The sequence below is a fragment of the Choloepus didactylus genome, chromosome 18 (assembly GCF_015220235.1).
Source record: "Choloepus didactylus isolate mChoDid1 chromosome 18, mChoDid1.pri, whole genome shotgun sequence".
Classification (NCBI taxonomy): Eukaryota; Metazoa; Chordata; class Mammalia; order Pilosa; family Megalonychidae; genus Choloepus; species Choloepus didactylus.
In genome coordinates this window covers 53,880,141-53,903,155 of record NC_051324.1, presented here as the reverse complement: position 1 = coordinate 53,903,155, position 23,015 = coordinate 53,880,141, and the positions used below count along the sequence as shown (strand labels likewise).

Here is a 23,015-nt window from a genome sequence, read left to right as displayed (position 1 = left end):
CGCTGAGTCGGGGTGGGGGTGGTTGTGCCCGGGAAAAGGGCTCCATCATTTGTGGCTTTTGCCCATAAGGCAGCTCGCTCCATCTTGCCCCTGCACTTGGCTTTCAGCTGCCCAGGAGCCAGGGCATCTGTGTTCCAAGTGGGCCTCGAGAGGACGGCCCGCCTGTTGGAGGGAGGACTTGGGAATCCTGCCCCGCCTAGGCCTGGTCCCTCAGGGTCGGCCACAGCAGGGAGTCGGAGGAGGACATCTGTAACCTTGCTACCGGGCCCTGGAATAGGGGTAAGAAGCCTAAAGGGTCAGACAAGGCCTTGAGGCTTTTCTAGAAGCAGAGGGTCGTCCATGAGACCTGGCCTTTCCTACCTCCTGCAGGTCATGTCACAGGCAGAGCCCCATCCTTCCAGGCTCTGGGCCACCTCAGGCCTACCTAACCTGGGGGAGTCCTCCCTGGGACCTCTAGGCCACGCCAGGGGGCACCTGAACCCTGAGTCAGTCCCGGAATCACCCTTCTTGAAAGGGGGAAGGTGCCATTATTTCAGGGACTGTATTTGCTAAAACTCCAAATGTACGTACCCTGGCAGGGACAGCAAGACAGTCATTTTGGAGTGGGGAGTCTGGGCTCTGTGGTCGTGGCACCCATAACCCAGGCCCTGGGCATAGAACAGGCAGCTCTGGTTTGAATTCAGCACTCAAACATCTCTCCAAACTGGGACGCAGGGGGACCGGTGACCCGCCCCTGCCTGGCCTGAGGACATCTGTGTTTGGTGAGAGGATTTCTGGAGAGAGCATCGGTGGGAGGGCCCGGAGGATGGCCACGGCTCCGTTCCTCCAGGACTGCCAGCAAAAGTCAAAACCCCCAAATTGCCCTGACCCCACGACCCCCAGGTTACATTCGTCATTTAAGATTCAGTAAAAAAAAAAAAAAAGTAACTGTCAGCCCCCTCCCCCTCGGTCCCAGCTGCCTGGTTTTGAGGAGGGGCCACCCCAGGCCATGTCCGCTGTTGGCTGCCTGCCCCCCACCTGGGCATCCCTCAGGACCCCCGCTCGAGCCGTGGCAGTCTGTGACAGAAGCCACGTTCGCACGGGCAGAGTTGGTTTGAAAGGCCCAAGTCCTATGAGGTGGGGTGGGGGGCCGTGAGGGAAATGCCCTCCAGGCCTGGGCCACCCTGTGGGGCGAAGGGCAGGGCCACAGCCCCCCAAACCCCAGTGGGGCCAGAAGTTGAAGGGCTTGGGCTCGGAAGACATTTGCACGGTGCCTCTGTGGCTGGGCGGGGCCGCCTCGCGGTTCAGGGCCCAGATGGTGGGCGCCAGGCTCGGAGGGAGGGCGTGGCACTTAGGCCCCTCCGGACCTGGAATGGAGACCGGCCATCAGTGGGGGGTATGAGGCAGGGCCCAGAAAGAGCGTCTGCCAGCTGGGCCTGGGAGGTCAGTGCTGGGCCCTGGAGGAGGCAAACCACAGGCCGGCCAGGGAAGGGGTCTGGCGGGAGGTCAGACAGCGGAGGCATGGAAGACAAAACAGATGGACGCAGACGCAGGCCCCCTTCCCGGGGGATGGGGGCTGTGGGGGGCATGGCTCCAGGGCCCACCTGGCCAGGGGTGAGCTAGCCAGGGGAGGGTCAGCAGTGAATGGACTGAGGGCTGAGAGGACGGGTGGACAAGAGAAAAGGGTCAGGGCAAGCCAGGGACGTCTTCCCAGAGTGGGCTTCTCCCACCCGGGCGGTGGTGGGGCTGACAGCTGGGCTGGGGATCCGCTCCCCAACAACAGAACGCGAGGTGACCAATGAGATGGAGAAGACAAGGACAGCGGGAGGGATGACGTGGCCGGCGTCACACTGCCCCCTGCTGGGTCGGGTCATACCTTCCTCTGCGGATGTTTCTTCAGGAGCCACGGAGAAGACAGGCGGAGAGAGAAGGGACAAGGAGCCATTGGGGACCTTCCCCTTCTCTCGGGGAGGGGCCTGCTGGCTGCCATGAGGCCCTCTGCCCCAGCAATGGACTGGGGGGCCTGGAGCCTGGATGCTATTGAGAGGGCCAAAGAGAGATACCAAGGAAACCTACCAAAAATGGGACCTGGGTTTGAGTCCCGGCTCTGCCACTAACTCACCGTGTGACCCTGGGACAATCCTGTTTCCTCCCTGGGCCTCAGGTTCCTCCTCTGCACCTGAGGAGGTTGGGCCAGCTCAAGGCCCTCAGCCTGAGAGAGGCCCTGTCTGCTCTGATAGTCTGGAGTTCTGATAACTCTGAAGAAGCCAGAGGGTGTAGGGGTGAGGGGGCTCTTACTTAAATCCCCAGCCCGTGCCGCCCAAGACGATGGCCGCAACCAGGACAGCCCCGGCGATGGAGCCAATGATGATGTTGGTGCCGCTGGGGCCTGGGGAGGAGGGCAGGACTCAGTTGGCAGGACAGGGAGGGAAATGGGAAAGACGGCACTCTGGCCCAGGCAGCTCCTGCCTCACCCTTATATCTCTCAGTCTCGCCCGTGGGAAGGGGCGTGGGCAGGGGGTTATGGATGCTGCAGTCTTTGCCTGTCCAGTCTGGTTGGCAGATACACTTCCCTTCATTGCTGCAGACCTAGAGGTGGGTGGGGTGGCTAGAGGTGAGCACAGCCCTGTCCCCTTCTGCAAGCCTCCTCTGCCACCCCCAGTCTCCAGCACCCACCCCGTGGTGAGAACAGATCCGGCGTTCCCCGCTACCGGGGCAAGTGCTGAAGTTGAAGGCAGACGCTGGCAAGCAGCGATGGTCCAGGCACAGCATATTGGGCCCACAGGCTGTGCCGTCCTCCATGTAGCTCAGGTCCGAGCCATCAGCCAGCTGTACGTGGCCTCCCCTGGAAGAGGGCACACCCAGCCTCAGCCTCTGGCCCACGCCCCCTCCCCCTTGCCCCCCATCAGAGCTGCAACCTCCCCTCTCCAGCCGTGGTCCCAGCCAACACCTGCAGTCCAGCTCCTTGCCCTGGTGGTAGAAGGTGACACTGCTGATGTCACCCCCAAGGTCCCCAAGTCGAGGGGCCCCAGAGATGTTGACACAGAGGAGGAAGCCACAGAGCACGTCCCTGTTGGGGCAGGAGGGAGACAGTAAGCATCAAGTCTGACCTCAGATCCAACTGCTGGACTCTATAATCTACCCTCAGCCCGGCCACCTGATTTTTCACATGTTCTCCCACCTGGGTTTAGAGGCTCCTCCCAGGAGACCTTGCTGCCTCGCCCCATCTCTGTGGAATCCCCTCCTGTGTCCCAGAGATAGAACCTTGGCTACTCACTGCTTATTGCACTGGACCCAGCCTGACCCCTTGCGCCCACAGTTCCCACGCTCCGTCCCCTCCACGTTCAGCTTCTCATAACAGAAGCGATCAGCAGCCGCTGAAGGAAGATAATACCAGGAGTCACCCGCATACCCATGACCCACCCAGTGGCCTGTACCTCCAACCCTCTGGCCTGGCCCCTGGTCTGGCTGGGTCCCCAAGATTCTAGGGAGCCCATATTTGGGGGGGAGACATATTCAACCAGAACCTGCTCTCTCCCTAGCCTCTCGGTTCTGCATCCTCCAGAGGCCCCTATCCCACCGCAGTCAAAGACTCACCATGGCCCCAGAGGGCTTGGCACTGCCGGTCCCGGGTTTTGCAGCGACCTCCATAGCAGCGGCCCTGAGGGACAAACAGGGAACAAGGGACAGAAACTCTAAGTAGTCAGAGTGGAGACAAGACAAGACACCACACCGAACCAAAGGCTGGGCCCAAGGGGGAGGGAGTGGCCTGCCCCACCATACCTGTTCATGATCACAGTAGTAGCCATCTAGCTTGTGCAGGTTGGGGGGACACTGTAGAGAGAGGGGCTGGACTGAGCAGAGCAGCCCCAGGAGTGAGAGCTGACTCAGGCCTGTCCCAGGGAGGACAGAAGGGCTCCCCAATACCTCCCATGTGGGGGGCTGATGGTACAGGGCCCTTCCAAGTCAAGGCCAAGAGTTTGGTCCTGAACTCTGACCCTGTAGAGTCACAAGTCTGGCAGCTTTTCAGAGCCTCCCTGTTTCCTGCACCTATCCCACAGGGCAGGGAGGACTACATGCCTGGCACGGAATAAAGACTTAGGTTAACTGGCATAATAATCCACTCCAAAGCCCACGTGCACCAGGCACCGTGCGAGGCGCTGGGAACCCCAGCCGGAGTATAAACACTGGTCTAATGATTGAAAGAACGACTGAAGGCATGAAGAACCCCTTTTTCAGATGAGGAACAGGCTGATTGGCGGCGCGGTGAGGCCGGCCGCTGTCTCCCTGGCAGAGCCCCAAGATAGGGATACGATACGGGCTGCCAGGAATCCGCAGGGCGGTCGGGCCGGGCGGACCTGGCTCGAGTCCCCCGTGCAGGTCTCCGCGATATCGCACTCGTTCACGGCCTCCCGACAGGACACACCCCGCGGCTCGTACTAAGGAAGAGAAGCATTCCGGGGCTCAGGCAGAACACCGCGGGCACCGCCCACCCGCCCTCCGGACCTCGCCCCTAGGCCGGTGCTTTCCGGGCCGGAGCCCCTCTCGCCAGCTTCGCCCCTCGCCCCCTTCCCCTTCGGCACCGCCCCCAGACTCGATCACGTTCCACGCCCCGTCCCTCGGAGCCCCGCCTTCAACGGGACCAAAGAGGCCGCACGCCCCGCCCTCTCCATCTCCATTGGCTCCTTCTCCGCCTTAGGTCCCGCCCCCTATCTGCTCCTCCTCTCATAGCTCCTCCACTCTAAGTCCGGCCTCCAATCTGTTCACCTCCCATAGCCCCTCCTTTGCCTCTGGCCCCGCCCCCTCGACCCCGCGGCCCATCCTCCTCACCTTGCAGCGGCGACAGCAGAGTCCGTCGCTGCACATGGCGTCATGAGTCAGGGTGCATTTCTTGCAGCAGCTTCCGCCCGCGCGGCTGCACTCCTGAAAGACGCCGAGCGAAGGGAAGAGGGGTGGGCGAGCCCTAACTCTCCCCTCTCCGAGCCTCCCTCGGGCCCACCCCGAGGCCCCGCCCCCCACCCGGCGCCCGCTCCAGTCGCTCACCTGCACCGAGCCGCAGTCGCACTCCTCCCCCGCCTCCACGAAGCCGTTCCCGCACTCAGGGGGGTCCAGGAGCTGGAGAGGGAAAAGGTGTCGGGCGTCTGGCCGGGACCCTCCCCAAGACCGCTCCCATGTTTCCCGCCCTGGGGCTGGTACTTTGAGCGGCTTGTTGAAGAGGCAGCTCCCACCGCCCTCCTGCAGAAACTGGTTGTACTCGTCGATGCTGCAGCGCGAGAACTTGCGGGGCAGATAGAACCTGGGAAGGATCGAGGGGACGGTGTCGCTGGGACCCGGGCCCGCCATCCACCCCTCCCCAGTCCGACCCCTCGCCTCATCTTAAGATTGGGGAGCGGGTGCGCTGAGCTCTGCCCGGGGACTGCCCGAGAATCCTCCCGCCTGCCCTTCAGGAGGAAGCGGGTGGGGGGCGTCGCTCCAGTCCCCTCCCTGCAAGCCCGACGGACCCCGGGAATCGGAACTGGAGCGCCAACGAGCCTGTGGCGACGCCCAGTGGCGAAAGTGTGCACTGCAGTCTAGCCAATTTTGGTGTCCCAGCAGGGAATCGAGGTCTCCCGGGCAGTGTCGGCAGAAGACTAGGTTTCTTGGAATCCTGAGTGGACCCGAAAGCTGGGTCTCTTGAAACAACCGGGTCCAGACTCCCACCCAGTGCTCGTGGCGGCGCTCCCCTCCCCCAAAACTCTGTGCCCCTGGACCCCCGTTTGTTCCCAAGAACTCACCCAGTGTCCTCCATGATGCAACCCAGCCAGATGTCTGGACACTTGCAGTCCCCTGAGGGGCGAGCCAGGTGGACATCAGGGAGGGTTGAGAACCTCTCCTCCCACAGATACCCCATTCCCTTCTAGAAATGCAGGGTGTAGTGCTGGGCTCTGCTGGGGGCTGTGTTATCTCTGAAGGTGGGTACCTGCAGAGCTCCGGTGTTTGTTCCACATCATGCCCAGGTTCTGGCCCAACGTCTGGGCCAGGGTCACCGCCATGGCCCCCACGTTGCCGTACTGGGGGTGGGGAAGATGGAGCACAGAGGTGTCTACATACCTGCATAGGCACAGGGCTCGTGCCCTTTGCAGCCCCTCTCCCTCCCACCCCCCACCCTGGCTGTGCCCCCACAATGCTCACCTCGTTCACACCCCCACCCCGGGCCAGCGAGCAGATCCCCCCCACGTAGGCAGCCCCGCTGCTGGTGCTCTGGAATGTCCTGCCCCTGGAAAGGAGGGGGTTGTCAGGAGAAACTCCTGCCCTCCCCAGGGTGGCTCCCCTGGGCTGTGAGCTGGAGACTGGGGAAGCCTCCCACATGGGCGTCCTTTCTTGGGGAGGTAAGCATTGCCCTCTGCGTCAGCTTGTGTGGCCTCGGCAAGCTCCTTTCGCTCTTTCGGTTCATTTGCCCATAAATCAAGTTAGAGGTTCCCATTAGACAATCCCTGAAGTCTCTAAATGCAACGACCTATTATCAGATTTTTTCCCTTACCAGGCCAGTGTGTCCCTAAGACATGGCAGAGAGGATGGATTGAAAGGGGGAAAGATGGAAGGAAAGGGAGGTGGTGGGCAGAAGCCCATCAGGGGAAGGGCAAAGAGGCATCAACCTGGGATGCAGGGGATGCTGCCCAGCCTGTCACTGGTGGCTGGGAGGTGGGCAGCAGGTGTAAGGTGAGCCCAGTCCCCAGACCCTCAGGAGAGCACCTGCCTTGGGAAATGACTGCCTGAGGAGGGGCCACCAGCAGAGGCTGACAGGACATGTGGGGTGGGGGACTCACGAGAAGAGGTGGGTGGCGTCGCTGGGCTCAGGCAGGCCCTCCCGCCGGTAGACCATGAGCCGGGCCAGGGTCTCCAGGAGGTCATCCTGCACCTGGATCTTGTCTCCATCTGCCCACGTTTCCATGGCGACCAATACGATACGGGTATTGAGCTGCTCCTTGTACATCTAGGCCCAGAGGGGAGAAGGATGGAGAGGGGACTGGATGGTGGGTATGGGGGACAGGGTCTGTCTCTCCAGAATATGAGGGTCAGAGGCTGACAGTTGTACCCCCTGAGCTCAGCCCCACGGATATGTGTATGGTGGGTGGGGGGTGGGTACTGCTCACCATATCTGCCAGGTTCACCACAGACTTGGCAAAGTTGCTGGTGAGGACCACGGACTGCCGCATCTGCTCAAACTGGGAGGGAGAAGAGTGGGGGGAGGAGGGCAGGGCTCCTTCTGGCCCCTCCCCAGTCCCCAGTCGCCACCCCCCTTCCCCAGCCTGGGAACTTACCAGTTGGTGGTCATTGACCACAATCAGCTCCACGTACTTGGTCTCACTGTGCACTGTGGGGTGGCCCCGGCGGACCTGGGGGGCAGGCGGGCACTTGGAATCAGTCCCCTCCATGCCTGGCCTCCCAGCCAAACCATGGACAGACTCGGGTGGCTAAGCCCTAGGAGGGGACAGTGCCAACCCCCACTGGGGGTGGGTCCCATCGCTCTCCAGCCTCGGGGTACCCACAATGGGGGCATGGATAGACACCAGCCTCAGAGAATGGGGGGGGGTCCCCGCAGAGATGATTCCCTGGCCCCCAACCAGATTAGACTGAGCCCTCCTTTCTCCCCAGAACGGGTGGGGGTGTCCTCTGGCTCTGGGCCACAGCCTGAGGTCTCTGCAGCCTGAGGTCTGTGTGGGCCCCCGTACCTGCCTTTTCCTTCTCAGTCTCGGCAGATTCGGGGAAGCAAGATGAGCAGGAGCCACGAACAGGCAGCCTGTGGGGAGGGGGCAGATGAGGGGCGCACAGCCGGCCCCCTCCCCAGCCCCATTTCCCTCCCTTACCTGGCTCCCTGCATCCGAGGGGGGCTGGGAGAAGAGGGGTCCGGTAAATGAGGTGGGGAAGGGGTCCCTGTAATGAGGGGGAATTAGTTCTAGGAGGGCTGGCCAGGCAGCTCTAGGTCCAGCTGGGGACACGGCTCCAGTCCTCCCCCCCACCCCACCCCAGGGTGACCCAGAACTGGCCAGAGCTCCCATGTCGGATCTGATCTCCCAGCTGCTCAGATTCCGGGGTCAAGACCTGGGGGTGCCCTGAGAGACAGGGGCAAAGGACACTGGAGCCTGATGGGGGTTACTTGGGGGACAGAGGGGACACTGGAGCTGGAGGTACATGGGATGGGAACCAGAGCTGGGGTCACTGAGGAGGGCAGTGAGGCTGAGGTTACTGAGGGAGGAGGAGGGGGGAGGCGAAGGCCACTGGGACAAGCATGGCAGGGCCATCAGAGGGGACCACGAGGGCTGTGCAGAGCTTACCAGAGGGTCTCCCCGAGGCCCAGCCAGCTCCTGGGGCTCCATGATGTAAGTGAAGTTCCCATCCGAGAAGACCCCACTGCAGAGAGAGAGGCACAGCTCCCCACCATGCCAGGCCCAGGGACTGGAGGCTGTTCCCTGCTGCCCACCCTCCCCGGACTCACTGCAGCCCCTGGCAGGTGGAGAGGGCGGCAAAGGAGTGCAGGTTGCCCCGGAGCTTCCCCTGGTAGTAGCAGTGATCTCTGGCGCCCTAGAGGAGCCGCAGAAGAGCCATGAGAACGTGCCCCAGCCCTGGCCTGAAGGCGGGAGGATGGGGGGGGGTGGGATATGTGCTGCAGAAAGCTTCACGGGGGCCACTGAAGCTGCCATGCGTGCACGTAGCTGTAGCCCTGGGTACATCTGGGGATCTGGAGCCCGACTCTACTGTGGTTGTGTTCTCTGGCTGTGTTGCCTAAGCAGGTGCCTGCTCCTCTCTGGCCCCCTTCAGCTTGCCTATAAAATGAGGAAGTTGCACTAGATCTGTGGTTCTTAACCATTTGTTGGGGTGAGCGGGGACTCCTCTGAGAATAACTTGTGTAGCCCCTACTATGTGCCGGATGCTGTGCGAAGCACTCGTTTATCAGATGAAAGCTATGGCCTGACCCCCAGAACACACGCAACTTCCCACATGGTGTGTTCCTCGCTGCCAGACCTCCTAGGGACCAGGTTTACAACCCCTGGGCACGTGGTCTGTGGCCGAGGACGTGTAAGCGGCGGGTGTCCTCCTAGCTGGGCTCGCGTATCTGAGGGAACCAGCAGCACCCCGTCCCCACTCTGCGTCCTGCAGAATTACTTTTGCTCCAGTTACAGAACAGATGGGGATGGGGGTGGGGTGGGGTGGTATTTATAGACACTCATTCATCTCTGCTCAGCCCCTGGGCATCCAGGCCTGGGACCCTGGTGTCCCAGCAGCAGGGAATTCCTGGGGCCTTGGTGCTGGGCAAAGGGGGCATTTCCCCAGCTATCTCCTCCCAGATATGTTGGTGGAGGGAGCGGGGAGAGTCCAGACAGAGCCAAGTGTGGGGCGGTGAGAATCCCGGTGGCCACAGAAGGCAGGGGCCTGTCTGGGAATCTGTCCTCTGGAGCTGTGCAGGGGGAGCTTGAGGTCCATGTCATTCAACCTGCCCACCCTGACTGCTGATCCCCAAGGTGGGCAGAGAATGGAGGGTCCTGAGTGGCCAAGCCCTGTCCCCATCTCCGCAGGCCACCTGTCCCTACATCTCTGGCCACACACAGAGGGCACCTCTGTTCTACCCCGTCCCCTTCCAAAGGCACTCACGGTGCTGTGCTGGGTCGTCCCCTCCTGGCTGAAATGGCGCTCCACGTACTGCGAGGACAGGAGGTGACTGGGACAGGCAGGGTGGGCAGGAGGATGGAGGGTCACTGGAGAGGCGAGGTCAGGACCCAGGTTCCCCCACCATGCTCCGGCCCAGCCCCCAGCCCACCCTCTATGCAAACCCTCCACCGCCCAGCCAGGTCCAGGCCATGCTTTGCCCACCCAGCCTGCTGTCCTTCCCCCAGGCTCAAGGCCACACTCACTGGTTCAGCTCCAAGTCCAAGGTGAAGTTTTCATTGAAGGCTGGGATGACGAAACTCACCTGGGCCAGATGGACGGGCTGGGGGGCAGTGGAGGGGGGAAGGGCAGAGGGGAATTCAAGCTGGGGAGACTGAAGGTGGGAATCTGGGGGGGGCCAAGCAGGGGGCAGTACTGGGGTGGTCCTGGCCCAGTCCCAGCAGCTGAGGGGAGAAGCTTTGCACAAGCTCATTGTCCTCCAGGACCCTGTTCTTTCACCATGGGGGCAGAAGTGCTTGTCCTGAGCTCAGGCCCCCGCTGCCCTCAGGGCACAGGGAGCAGCGTGCAGGCAGCCCCAGCCCACCCTCTCTGGTGCAGGCCCTGGTCCACTGGAGCAGGAGGGGTGGGGAGGGCCGGCTCAGCCTGCCCACAGCCTCCAGCCGGATCCTGCTGTTACTCCTCGGGTGGAAACATGGGGAAGGGAGAAGGGACCCAGAGCAGGGACAAACAGATGGGGTGCAGTGTGACCCCCAGGCCCTGCTGAAGCAGGCCCCTCCTTTCCAATCCCCCTACCCTGCCCCAGCCTCAATTAAACATAGGAGGCCTCCGACCCTGCAGACAGGGGTGAGTGGGTGGAATTAAGGGCTGGGCCTCCCGGAAGCTGGAACGACAGACAGGTGCCATCCTGTTAGGGAAAGTACTTGGCTTCTCTACCCCCAAATCCATTGCCCTCTGCCTTTCCCAAAGCAGCTCATCTTTAATATTTCAACCCTGTGGTTAATTTTTAAACATGGAAGTTTTCCTGATAAATTTTTCAGAGGGGCCTATGCAGTGGGGCTGGGAGGCTCCAAGTTGTCATGGCAATGTACCAGGCTGATGGAGCAAGATGGCTGCCCTCCCGGCCTGGGCGCCCGGCTACCACCGGGGGTGGAGACCTTGGAGCAGAGCTAGCGTGCCCGGAGGGAAAGTGACCCCAAGAGGAGAAGGGGCAGGCCAGTGTGGGCTGAGGGGGAGTTGGCCCTCTCTGGGCCTCAACCACAACACCCACACCTGGGGGCTCTTGCGGTCCTTACCCCAAGCTGGGCTGTCCGGCCTCGGGGCTTACAAGAGACCTCCAAGCTCGGGAAGGCCCAGGAGGATTCGAGGGCCAGGATCTTCTTCCCATCCCCAGTCCACTTAAGACTGAAAGCCGGACACCCCGCCGAAGGCCACACCTTTAGACTTGGCCACAGCCATCCACCGTGCAGGTGCAAGGCTTTTGTTTGCTGCCTTACTTTCGAGGGGGTGGGAGCAGATTGCAGGAAGCAGGGGAGCCCGGATGTCATGAAATCCCATAGTCAGCTGCCCCATCCGTCGGCTACCTCATGACGCTTAATCATTGCTAAGCTTTAGTGAGCACTTCTTATCTGCCAGGAACTGTTCTAAACACTTAACAAGGATTTGCATATTCGATCCTCGCAGCAAGCCTGTGAGGTAGATACTACCGTTATCCCCATCTGACAGAGGCACGGACAGGCTAACTAACCTAACGTGCCCAAGGTCACGCAGCTAAGAACCAAGGGAATCAGCTTCCAGGGCCTTCTCACCCCAAAGGTGAGGTAGAATGGAAATGGGCTGGTGTCGATGTGGGGCCTTGGGAGAGGGCACGAGGTGCATGTGCAGGGCGGGAGACTGGCCAGGCAGCCCTCCGAGCCCCAAAGACACCAGCTCACCCCCCTCCCAGGTTGGCTGGGGCCCCAAGCTCCAACCTGAGCCCCCAGAGCATTGATCAGACTTGAAATAGGAAGGCAGGGATAGGGAATCACTGCTTCCCTCCCCTCCCCTCAGGACTGTCCCTGCTTGTTCTGTCTTTGTCTGTCCCCCACTGACAAGCCCCTCCCCCAGTCCCACTCTGGCTGCCCAGAGGAGCAGCCTGTCCAGGCCCCTTGCCCTGACCCCACCCTCACAGGCTGAGCAGCCTCAGGGTTGATCCGACAACCTCTCTGAGCCTTAGGTTTTCCCACTGAAAATGGCAGGATGTACCCAGATGCCAGGCTATGAGGTTGGCAGGTGTGGTGGAGACTCAGCTCGGGCCTGAAGGATTCTGGCCGAGTCCGGGCCCATATCGAACCTCCATGTCTTGGGGAAGTCAGCGAGCTAACCCACCTGGCTGCCCCTCTTGCTGTGGGGAAAGCCTGAAGTGTTGGGGGAGCAGTGCCAGACACCCCAGGGTCCTCTTTGCCCTCCAATCCCTGTAGCCTGCTGAGGCCTCACCCCCTTCCTCACCTGTGAGGGTGGGCTGCCCCCTCCCCCAGCAGGACCCAGGCTCAGGCCAGATAAAACCCTGCAGGCAGTGCAAGCACAGCTGCTGGGGCTGGGGGCTGCCTGACAGGAGGCAGGCCGCAGGTGGGGGCGCTCGGAGGAAACCACCACGAGGAAGTAGGATCAAGAGGAGAAAAACCCCAAACCTGGAATTGTTGGCCTAGCCTGGCCTTATGGAAGAGGAAAAAGATACATCCAAGAAGCCCACCTTGGTCCCCAGGGCCACTGCCCCCCATGTGCCTGGGGAGCAGGTTCCTGCTGGCACCTGAGCCCCAAGAACCCCCAGCCAAGCTATAGGCCAATGGACTGTCAAAGCCAAGCTGCTCTCCGGCCCAGGCCCTGCCTGCTGACCCTGACCCACACCTGACCTCTTCCCCATATCCCTCAGTCCCCCGGGGCTCCTCCAGCTCTCCCCTCCCTCTGCGTCCAGGTCAGCGCCGTGCGAGTCCCACGGCCACGACCCTGTGCTCTGCACTTGCCTCCTGCTCCCCGGGCTGCCCCGGATCTCACATGCTCCGGCTCATTTGATCTCAACCTACCCAGACCGTCTGGTCCTCATCTTACAAATGTGAAGCCGAGGCTCAGGGATGGACACCTGGAGGTGACTGGCCCAGGGTCACAGCTGGGCGGGAGAGGCGCTACCCCTCCACCCCAAGGCTTTCCTGTTACCGGCTCTCTGCCAACCCCCACAGCAGGGAACCATCCCTCCTCTCTGTACCCTGTGTTTCCAACTTGATACGGGGTACAAGGAGGATGCACAGGTTCATTCCCCTGAAGCCCCAGAATCCCCTGAGCTGTCTTATACATACAGATGCCTAGGCTCAGCCCCAGCCCTCTAGCAGTGCATTATGGGGAAGGGCAAGAATGAAGATATTTAGAATTCCCAAATGCCCCAGAAAATCCTAATGTGTGCACCACTGGCATTTGAGAACCACAGTTCACACAACCTCCAGTCACCCCGAATCCCTCTACTCAGACCCCCTCCTCCTCCCCACGCCCCCTCCTCTCCAAAGCTGCACCCAGCAACCCACGCAGGGCTCTGAACTCCTGGGCCTGCAAGCACACGGTTCTTGACACAGATTGCTGTAACCTCAGATTCAATTTTCATGCAGGTCCCCTGGAGCACGTGCCCACGCCTGCTGCTCCCCACTCCCTGCTTGGCCCCCAGTCACTCGTGTTGAATGGAGTGGCAACAGAAGGCCTGTGTGAGCTGCTTAACCTCTCTGAGCCTGTTTCCCCACTGGTAAAATAGAGTTGTTGGGTGGATTAAATGAAAGCTCTTTTCAATGTGTTATTGTCATACAGGATAGTCAATAATAATAATAATAATGATAATAATAAATGAATGATGTGTAAAGATGCCAGACAAACAGGGCTTTGAGAACCTAGATAAAAATCCCCATTGGGTCACCACCTCTTGTGCCAGGTGGTGACTTTATGCTCCAGTCTGGGTGAATTGGAGTTATTTACATGTGAGGCGTCTCACCTGAGGACATCTCTCTCTCTGGAATCCCCCCTTGCCCACTGTGCACAGAGACACCATGACCTGGACAGGGGGCAGGTGGGGGAGGAGCCAGAGCAGCAGGGGCCTCACCTGGGAGTGTGTTCTGGCTGGGGGAAATCCCCCCACCCGCCCACTAGCCTGTCCCGCCCCCTCCCAAGGATGCGCTGATGTCCCATTTATCCACAGGACAGCGGGATTCCCAGACAATGAAAACAGTTGGGCGAATTTATGATGATGGGAATTTGACCTAAATATCTGAGGACAGTGTCACCTCTCTGCAGGGTCATCAGTCTCTGTGGGGACAGACTGGGCAGCTGGGTCCCTTGAAACGGCCAGGAAGGGGGGCTTGAGAGAGGCCCCCAACCCCACACAAAGCTTGACAGGTAACCCCCCGTGCCCTGGCTCCCCTTATGGAAACCCAGCCCTTGTGCCAGCACCTGGTTCCCGGCACCCAACCCTGAAGCTCAGGAGGGAGGGCAGGCCTCACAGATGTTGAACATCTGCTCCTGCCACATCCCAGGCTGGCACCTGACACATATCATCTCCTATAGTCCTTACAGCGGCAGCAGAAGTGTAGCCTATTGATCCCCAGATTGTGGATGGGGAACATGGGGTTTAGGAAGCCACGGCGACTTGCCTGGCTCACATAGTCAGGCAGTGGATCGAGGCTGTCCCACCCCAAAGCCACATCTCAGAGCCTTTCGGTTGGAAGTTTGGCCTCCTGTGTGAACTCTTCTGCCCCACCGCTGAGCAGGGCTCAGTTCCTGGCCCTCCCCGGCATGCCCTCTGCCCAACCCAAATCCTGGCCAGGGCTCCCAGTCACCACCCCCTTCCCAGGAACCCCTCCTGCCCCCAACCCCAGGACAGACTAGAGACTTTGGCTGAGCAAACCAAAGTGTGGTGTTGGTCCTAGCAGGGTCCCAGGGTCCCAGACACAGGCCCTGTGGCTCCCTGCCCTGACTCCCATCTCACTAAGCTGGGCGCTGAGCCTTGCCCAATTGTCTCCCACCCCCCTGCAGTGAGAAAACACAAATACCACAGCCCACCCTCAGCTGAGGGCTTCAAGGGCGGCGTTTCCAACAAACACTGGTCCGGACAGCTCTCACTAGCTCATCTCCATGACTGAGGGCCCCACCCCAGCCTGCTCAGATGAGTGTCTGTTTCCTGGGCCTGGGAGCCCCCCACTCAGATCACTTCCCCCAGCTTTCCCCCTTCCTTAGTTCCCAAGGAGTTGGATTTTCTCCAGGGGCAGGCATGACCCACACCACAGCTTTGTGTGACTTAGAAAAAAGTGCCACCTCAGAACACATGCAGCCTCCTGAGCCCATGGATTGCACTGACTTGCCACTTGCCTGGGTGCCCTTGTGCAGTGAACAACCAGCCCAACTGTACACTGAGGCCCTGCATTGTTCACCTGCTTCACCCCTCATGCGACTCCCTGTGGCCATCGGTTTCTGCATTTCCAGAAACTCCCCCACTTCTCTGGGCCTCAGGCCTGACCCACTTCTAAACTGGACAGAAGTCCCCTGTGCCCTCCTTTGCTACGCTCCTGAGAGAGAGGCACGGCGGTGCACTGGATACAAGTGTTGCTCTGGAGCTGGGCTGCTTGGCTCTGCTACTTAAGTGCTGTGTGACCCTGGGTGGATTACTTCAACTCTCTGTACTTGTTTCCCCATCTGAGAAATGGGGATAATAATCCCACCTCCTGAGGTTGTGATGAGGATTAAGGAAATTAATGCAAAAGCAGAGCAGCGTCTGGCCCAGTTAGGGCCCAGTAAATGCTCGCAGCTGAAATTTCTCTAGCTTCTAATTCCTTCCTGGCCACCTTCCCCCTCCCCCTGACTGTAATCCCCCACCCCCGCCCCAGCCAGGGACCTCAGTGCACAAAAGCCTTTCCCATCACCACCTCCTGGCCATGGGTGGAGCCGAGATTAATGTTATCATCATCCCAACTTTAGGAGTCAGGAAGGTAGGGCTCGAAAGATGAAGTGACCAGCTCAAGGTCACAGCAGGTCGACCCAAGGCCCCACCAGCCAGCAGTGGTGGTGACCCCACTGCTGATCCAACACAGCTCCATCTGAAGTCCCAGCCTGGTGCAATAACTTAGAACAAAACCCAAGCAGCCTGGGGTTGGAGTGCTTCCTGCTGGGACACTTGGACTCAACCCTGCACTGCCTCCACCATCAGACCTTACAGTCCTGAGGCCAGAAGGGTTTCAGCCCCTGGGGAGAAAGGCCGGGTCAGAGGCAGAGGGCTGGGATGTCTCCTTCAGATCAGGGGAAAATCTTGTGGATGTGTCTTATCTTTTTGCCTCCCCTGGCCCTCTTCCATCCTCCTTCGCTCTGGGTGGGGGTGGGGGTCGGGGAGCGCCCCCTGTGCCAGAATCCAGGAGGCAGAGTGGGAAATGGGAAGTGCCTTGGCCTTGGGAAAAGATTCCCAGCTCCACTGCTTAAGAGCTGATTGATTTTGGGCAACTTACTTAACCTCTCTGAGCCTCAGTTTGCTCACCTGCAAAATGGGATGGACAAAGGTTACCTGCCTTACAGAGTTGTGAGAATTAAAGCATGTGAGGTGCACCAAAAATGTAGCAGAGCATCTGGCCTAGAGAAGTCCACAACCTTGGCAGCCTTCTCCCTAGCTTTTGGGGCAGATCTTCCCCCTCAGGGAAACTGAGGCACAGATAAGGCAGGACCAAGAGCAAGGCCCCTGGGAGGCAGTGGTGAGGTCTCTGGCGGGGGGGGCTCAGTTGCAGAGAATCCCCCTCCAGCCAAAGGTGACCATTGCCACCCACACAACCCCCCCCCCCCCCCCCCCCCCCCCCCCCCCCGCCCACCCCCGCACTTTCAGACACTCCCTTAAGTGTATTCAAAACGTTACTCCTTCACGTGAGCCACCGGCTTGCCCAGCGGGACCCCACCCAAAGAAATCCGCCCCACCCAAATCCTCTGCACACCCTCCTGTCCAATCCAGCTGCATCCATTCTGATCTTCCCACACAGTGTCTGGGGCATCTCCAGAACCCAGACCCCCAGGACACACACACACATACCTCCTCTCTCCTCTGTAAGGACAAGGCCAAAGCAGTCACCTAACCCTTTGAGATGCCCTCCCTGACCCCCATGCTTTCCCTCATCTCTGGCACCTCCCATCCCCTAGAGCACAAGGGAGTCCCAGCACCCAGGCGGGGCCGTCCTTCCCCAGCCAGTGCAGCCCCAGGGTGCACAGGGCACAGGTGGGCGCCATACCAGGGAAGAGGGCCAGTGGGAGGGCCAGGCCGCAGCCAGGACATCCCAACCCCCTGCCCATCCATCCGCCTCCAAGGAGCCCGGGAAGGCACTGAAGCTTCCCCCACCCCCCACCCCAGGCCCCCACCCCTGCCCAGGACCATTAACCCCTCCCCCTTCCTCCCCACCCTCCACACTGTCCTGAACGATAGGCCATCTATTATGCATGCTCCCTTCCTGCTCCATTCCATTTCACCAGCACTCCCCACCCCCGCACCACCCCACATCCCCCTCCACTCCCCCTCACTTAAGGGCTTTTAACCAAGTACATTAGGCAGGGCCAGATGCCAGTCTGACAGATGTCCGTAATGTTAGCCTCCGTTTCCCTCCTTCCTCCCTCTGCCCGTCCCAATTTACCTCCCACCATTCCAAGCTGCCAAAACTTCCCAGACCTCTGTTGCACCCCTCCTCTGGGCGCCCCTCTGCACCTCCTATAGCTGCCAGGCCTTTGCCACCCAGCCCTCTGCCGCCCCCGCTGGCCTGGCTAACTTTCAGCTCTGAGCTCCTAGAGAGCCACCGAGGCGTGCTGAATGAATATTCCATCTGGGTGATTATTATTCACATGATATTAATTAATTATTAATTGCAATTAATCTTCATTCCTAAACTTCCTCTGGGAGGCCAGAGGGACCTGGCAGCTGACAGGGACAGGGGGCAGGTAGAGATGGCACTTGTGGGTGAGCTCAGGCCCTCAAACCATTTTCCGGAGCTCTAGCCTCAGGGAGCGCAGGAAGAAGAACAGCAAGACTGTCTGAGAACAGTGGGAAACTGAGGCAGAAGCAAGCACTAAGCTATTCCAAGAAAGCCCTGAGGGCAGCTGAGAACCCAGGAGCTCTAATCCTTAACCCGGCTCTTAACTGCTTCTCCTCTGCCCCCCACTGCCCTACCTCAGCCCCGTTGTTGAGCAGAACCATAGCCTTTAGCCGGAAGGCAGCAGGGTCCACTGGAAGGCTGATACCCCCCCACCATCACCACCACAGAGACTGGGCTGCGATTGAGCATTCCCCTGAGTCCCTGAACACAGAACAGGGGATCCCCACAATGACAGAAGGGGCCTAGAGCCCCGCAGGCCCATGCTCCCCTCTACTGGGCTCCAGCACCCACCTGATAGCCCACTGCACGGAGAGGAAGCTGCAGCAGCTGCAGGAGGAGGCACCCGAACCCAGGCTACCCGCTGGCCCCTGGTGCCCTTGGGCTCTAAGGCCTGCTCCAGCCCCCTGGCCTCACCCCCCAGCCCTGCTCACCGGCCCCCCCGGGGGCTCCTGGCGGACCCTGGTGTCCAGCTGCTGCTTGCGGACCTCTCGCCCGGAACTCTCCCCCACCAGGCGGCTGGGCTCCGTGAGCTCAGGGGCTTCCAGGCCCGGCACATGGGGTGAGCTCCTCCAGTGCAGAGCTCCGGCAGGACCCGGAGCCCCAAGACCTGGGAAGACAAGGCCACGGCTGCAGGCAGATGCCCAGCACCTTGGGGCAGAAGACTTGGTAATGTGGTGAACAGACCCCACTCTGGTGTGGCCCTTGGAGCCCTAGGGGAACTTGGGTGGGGGGTCTGGGGTCTGGCTGCTCTGCTGAGGGAAGAGCCTAGTGGGGAGGGGACCGGGAGCTTCTCTCCTGTCCCACCGTCACGACTGCCCCCCCCCAAAAAAAAACAAAAAAACCACCCACCCGCAGAGACCTGCAGAGTCTGCGGGCTGGCGGCAGGAGGATGGCCGCGATGGGGCCGGCCAAATGGGGACAGGTGGGTGGACGCCCTCGCCTTCCCCCCACCCCACCCCTCCAGCCCCCCATGCTCTGGACCGGCCGTCACCAGGAGGGAGCAATGCAGGGAAATGTGGCCGCAGCAGAAACCGCCGCAAAAGCCGGGCGGGGGCAGGGAGGGGTGCCGGGGAAGGGGCCGGGCCGGGCGGGGGTCACTCACCCGGCGGCGGGAGCAGCGGCAGCAGCAGCAGCAGAGCCGCGAACGCCCAGCGCCGCAGCCGCCTCATGGCTCGCTCATAATCCTCCGGGTCCGGGGGCTGCGGCTGCGAGCGGCTGCGAGCGGCGGCGGCGGCGGCGGCGGAGCGCGGGAGGAGGGGCGAGGGGCGGGGGCGCGGGGAGGCGCCGGCTGCGGGGCCCGGGGGGTGGAGGCGCCGGGCCCGGGCGGGGGTCGAGGCGCGGCGGGGGAGGGCGCCGGTGCTCAGCGCGCTCCGGCCACAGCCATCCCGGCGGGGCGGACGGGCCGGGTTAAGAGCGGAGCCGCGAGCACGTGAGCCGAGGGCCCGCCCCCCGCGCCCCCCAACTCCCCGCGGGCCCCCCAGCCCCGCAGGCCCTGGGCCGCCGCCACGGGAGGACAGAAGAGGCGCCGCCCCGGGGCCGGCCTTGGGGCGCCTCCTCGGCCCCCCTCCGGCAGGTGCAGGGCGGGGGCGCAGCCCCGTGCGGGTCTTGCGGCTCCCACCCCGGCTACTCCTTGACTGGGGCTCTCCGAGGCCCCGAAAATTTGTAGAGAGAAGGAAGCAGGGTACGGAGAGATCCACGGGCTCGGACCCAGCGACGGCCCGTCCCCGGCCCAGCGCGGTGGAGGTGCGGGGGCGCGGCTGTCCGGCCCGGGTTCGCCCCTGGGGCGTTGTGACCCCGCGGAAGCGCCCCGGCTGTCGGAGCTTGGGGAGTTGGGCGGACAGAGGCGGTGCGCGGGCCCGAGGGGCAGGGGCTCGTTCGGTGACCGCCGCCCTCCACGCCTCGGTCGCGGCCTCTTGCTCCTTCGCGGCGGAGCAGGTCACTTCGTGGTCCTCCCCAACCTCGGTTCCATCCTTCCCCATCTCTCAGGTTCCTTCCTCTGTGAGTCAGAGATGCCGCCGCCTCTAGGAAGGCTTCAGGGATTGCTCTCACCCGAGCCATCAAGAGAGGCTAGCTAGCCTTCCCGTCAGGGTTTCAGAGTCCTCAGTCCTTCTCGTTGAATATAATATAAACTACCCAGGTCGTTAAAATAAACTACCCAGGTCGTTTACATGCTATTTGCAACCCCAACTTCTGCTCCTCGCTTGCCAGCCCAAATCTTTTAGGAGAAGACACCTCTGGAGCCCCCCAGCCCCTCCTCTCTGGACAGGCTAGACTGCCCTGTCTGCAGAACACCAGACCCCCACACCACCTCTCCTCAAGCAGCTTCTTCCCAGGGTCCCTCAGGTCTTCTGCCCTGCCCTCCTTAGGGTTCAGGGGCTAGGTAGCCACCCCTTCCTTCCTGAAATAGCTGAGCCCCCCAACTTAGCTCTGCAGCTGTGGCACTCCCCCCAGCCCAGCTGTGCCTGGAGTCCAGCGCCTGAGCTTCTAGGTAAGATGGGTCCCAATACTGGGGACTGGGGTCTCTGAACTCTTTTAGGGGTCCCAAGAGCCAGAGACCCTGATATGGGGTGTGGGTGTGTTAGGACATGGGCACCACTGGCGAGTCCTCACCCAGGGCCAGAGCATCCTCACATCCACATTGGGGTCCTCAGATCACTAAGGATCAGGAGTGGAGGCAGGGAACCCCTTCCTGGGTCCTCTGCTTCCTTGGGGACCCAGGGCCTCTGCTGGGGATTGGGGAGACGCTTCTGGCTCGTGACAGGCAACCCCCCCCCAGCTCTATTTTAGGCCCAGGAGAGGTGAGAAGGCGATTTCCCGGGAGGCGCTGACAGCAATGCCGGAAACGAGGTGACTCCCCTCCCCCCTCCAACCACCTGCCACTCCAGACCCAGATGCTCAGCAGGGCTGAGCCAATTGTTTCTTCACTCTGGAGCCATCTTGAAAATCTCCAGGGTGTAGGGGTAAGGGGTTCCTGGAAATGAGGGCCTACTATGTGATATTATCTCTGAACTCACAATTACTCAGGAGGGAGAGACTGTTTTCCCCACTTGACAGATGGGAAAACAGGTTCTGAGAGGCTTCCATGAGCTCTTTTGGCTACACAGTTGGTCAATGGAAGGGCACATTCCATACTCCAACACCCCGCTCCTCTCTGGGCACCCCTACCCCACCCCACCCTCTGCTTGGGACCTAGAGGGCACTGGTCCATTTGGCACCCATTTGGCACCTCAGACCCACCAGGGTACATCAGTCCTGCCCCACCTGCCCATGTCCCAGGACCATGTTAATGAGCCCTGACAGTTGTGCTTCCAAAGATAGGTGGGCTGTGTCATTTCACAGAGGGTCTTGGGGCTGGAGGAGTCTGCACCCCCACCCTGCCACTTGTCCAAGACACACAGTGAGCTTGCAGCTTGGGCTGAGGCACATTTCTACCACATCTGTGGCCCTGATTTCTTGGGCTTCCTGCTGGGGAGACACTCACGGCCCCCAGAGTGACTTCCCTGCTAGCATCCTGGGCCAGCCCACTGTGTGTGGGGGGGCGGGGATCAAGCCTATGGCCCCCCCCAGGCCCCAAAAGCCCCTCCTCTTCATGGTTCCTCAGCTCTGGGCAGGTCAGGCTGGGCAATCCTGTCCTCCCCTACTGGTAAACCCTCGCAGTTTTGCTACAAACTGCACCCACCCCACCCCACCCCAGCAGGAAGCGTGCTTCAGTTTCCCACCCATCTTCCCTCCTTCCTGAGGTCAGGGGCTGGCTGTTCTCAGACTGTCTTCCCCATCAGTCTGGGACTTAAGAGCAGGGACTGTATCTTCCCCATCAGACCTGGCCTCTGAAAGCAAGAGTTGTTTTCTCCTTAGACTGGAGCTCCTGAGGGCAGGGCCTGTGTCTCCCCCTAAAACAGGGGGTCTCCTCAGAGGGGTCCCCATGCCAACCCCACAGCTATGGCCAGCTCCTTTGGTTCCGTCTACCCATTGTTTCTCCCAGGAGGAGGCCTGGGAACTCTGGAAATCAGGAGCTGGTGGCCATGGTTTCTATTGTCTCAATGCTTCCTTCCCTTGGGTTACCCCTGCAGAGCTTAGCCCTCCCTCAGGAGCCCCTTAACAACAGGAGGCCTGGGCAACCTCAGAACCCAGCCTGGAGCCTCTTTCCTCCTGCAGCTCTTGCTGCTTGTCAGCCAATTCTTCCCTCGGTTTTTCCTGCACGAGGGCCAAGGCCCATTCCCAGCAACTGCAGGTAAGCAGGGAGGGGGTGTCGGCTGCAGTGGGGCCCGTCCAGGCCCAGCCTGCGAGGCCTGCAGCGACCAATCAAGGGGACACGGTGGGACTCAGGGCCCCAGGCAACCGGGCTGGGTTCCAATCCTGGCTCCCTTATTTACCAGTTGTGTGACCTTGAGAAAATCCCCCAGCCTCTCTAAGCCTCGGTTTCCTCATCCAAAGCAGGGTTAGAAAGCCCTCCCTCATGGTGCTGCTGTGAGGGACAAATGAGTGGATGGCGGTAGAGTGCTCAGGAAGGGGCTCAGCTGCTCTGAGTAAGGTGCAGAAGAGAAAGGCAGCTCCGTGTCCCAGGGCTCAAGAGTTTCCTTTATGGCTCAGGAGCTTCAGGAGCTTCAGGACCCTCTCATCCAGCACGTGGAGAGACTGTGCTGTTGGGAACATGGAGTTGAGGGCTGGGAAGCAGGAGAAATGCCCACAGCGCCAAGGCAGGAAGTGCACCCTGCTTCCTCCTGGCCCCAGCCCAGGGCCCTGCCGGCCCCACAGAGAACTGCTCATCTCATCCAAATTCCCTCCCAGGGAAACCTCCACTCCTCTCCTCTCCTCAGTTGGCTTGAGCAGCCCCCTCCCTCCCTAGGGAGGAGTTGATGGTGCCTGGGGTACCAGGACTCAGGCACATGTGTCCTTTGAGAGGCTCCTGGGGCATGATGTAGGATATAGTCACACCCAGGACCCAAAATTCTATGGAGAGTGCGGTGCCCACCCCACTGCCCATTGTCTCCCACGCAGGGGCTCCTCCTGGAGCTCTAGAGGTGGCCTTTGCAATGGGGCGAGGTGGCTCACACGCCCCTTAGCAGCTTCATCCAACGTTTACACTGGAGGAGGCTGCAGCTGTCACAGGGTGGGAGATTAAGCTTGCCAAGGTCTAGGAGGAAAACTTCACAGGTGTGTGACAAGTTACTGCTTGCTACGTGTGCCTCGCTCTGTACCTTGCACCTTGCAAGCTGCAGTATCGATATTATCCTTGTGACCTCCTAGAGAGGTAGCAACTACTATTACCTC

At 60.9% G+C, this 23,015-nt stretch overlaps 1 protein-coding gene across 5 annotated transcripts; it reads right to left on the bottom strand.

Annotated features, from left to right (window-relative positions):
* Window positions 1-930: 930 nt before the first annotated feature.
* Window positions 931-11,504, bottom strand: ADAM11 (ADAM metallopeptidase domain 11). Of its 5 annotated transcripts, none has more exons than XR_005212793.1 (26): window positions 10,917-11,504; window positions 9,870-9,946; window positions 9,610-9,676; window positions 8,456-8,541; window positions 8,295-8,370; window positions 7,827-7,893; window positions 7,692-7,759; window positions 7,281-7,355; window positions 7,113-7,184; window positions 6,786-6,952; window positions 6,151-6,235; window positions 5,939-6,029; window positions 5,754-5,805; window positions 5,176-5,275; window positions 5,023-5,094; window positions 4,810-4,902; window positions 4,338-4,418; window positions 3,763-3,813; window positions 3,577-3,640; window positions 3,257-3,356; window positions 2,930-3,049; window positions 2,656-2,824; window positions 2,454-2,568; window positions 2,278-2,368; window positions 1,710-1,873; window positions 931-1,346 (listed from the first exon to the last, which is right to left on the bottom strand). XR_005212793.1 is itself a non-coding variant. In XM_037810042.1 (26 exons), exons 1-26 carry the CDS (start codon window positions 11,166-11,168, stop codon window positions 1,331-1,333), a joined length of 2,325 nt encoding a protein of 774 aa, XP_037665970.1. In that variant the 5' UTR covers window positions 11,169-11,504; the 3' UTR covers window positions 931-1,330. The 5 variants fall into 5 exon arrangements, 4 of the variants coding, with proteins under 4 accessions (XP_037665970.1, XP_037665969.1, XP_037665971.1 ...); XM_037810042.1 differs by having other exon boundaries at window positions 1,856-1,873; XM_037810041.1 differs by having other exon boundaries at window positions 931-1,873.
* Between the last annotated feature and the right edge of the window lie 11,511 nt (window positions 11,505-23,015).

Bases quoted from the DNA above. Each gene is read 5' to 3' on its own strand.
- ADAM11 (XM_037810041.1), bottom strand. From the start codon at position 11,168: ATGACATCCGGGCTCCCCTGCTTCCTGCAATCTGCTCCCACCCCCTCG. The intron at 8,542-9,609 runs GTGAGTGCCTTT...CGGCTCCTCTAG, and splicing joins GGACGACCCAGCACAGCACC to GGCGCCAGAGATCACTGCTA. The intron at 3,641-3,762 runs GTATGGTGGGGC...TTTGTCCCTCAG, and splicing joins ACTACTGTGATCATGAACAG to GGCCGCTGCTATGGAGGTCG.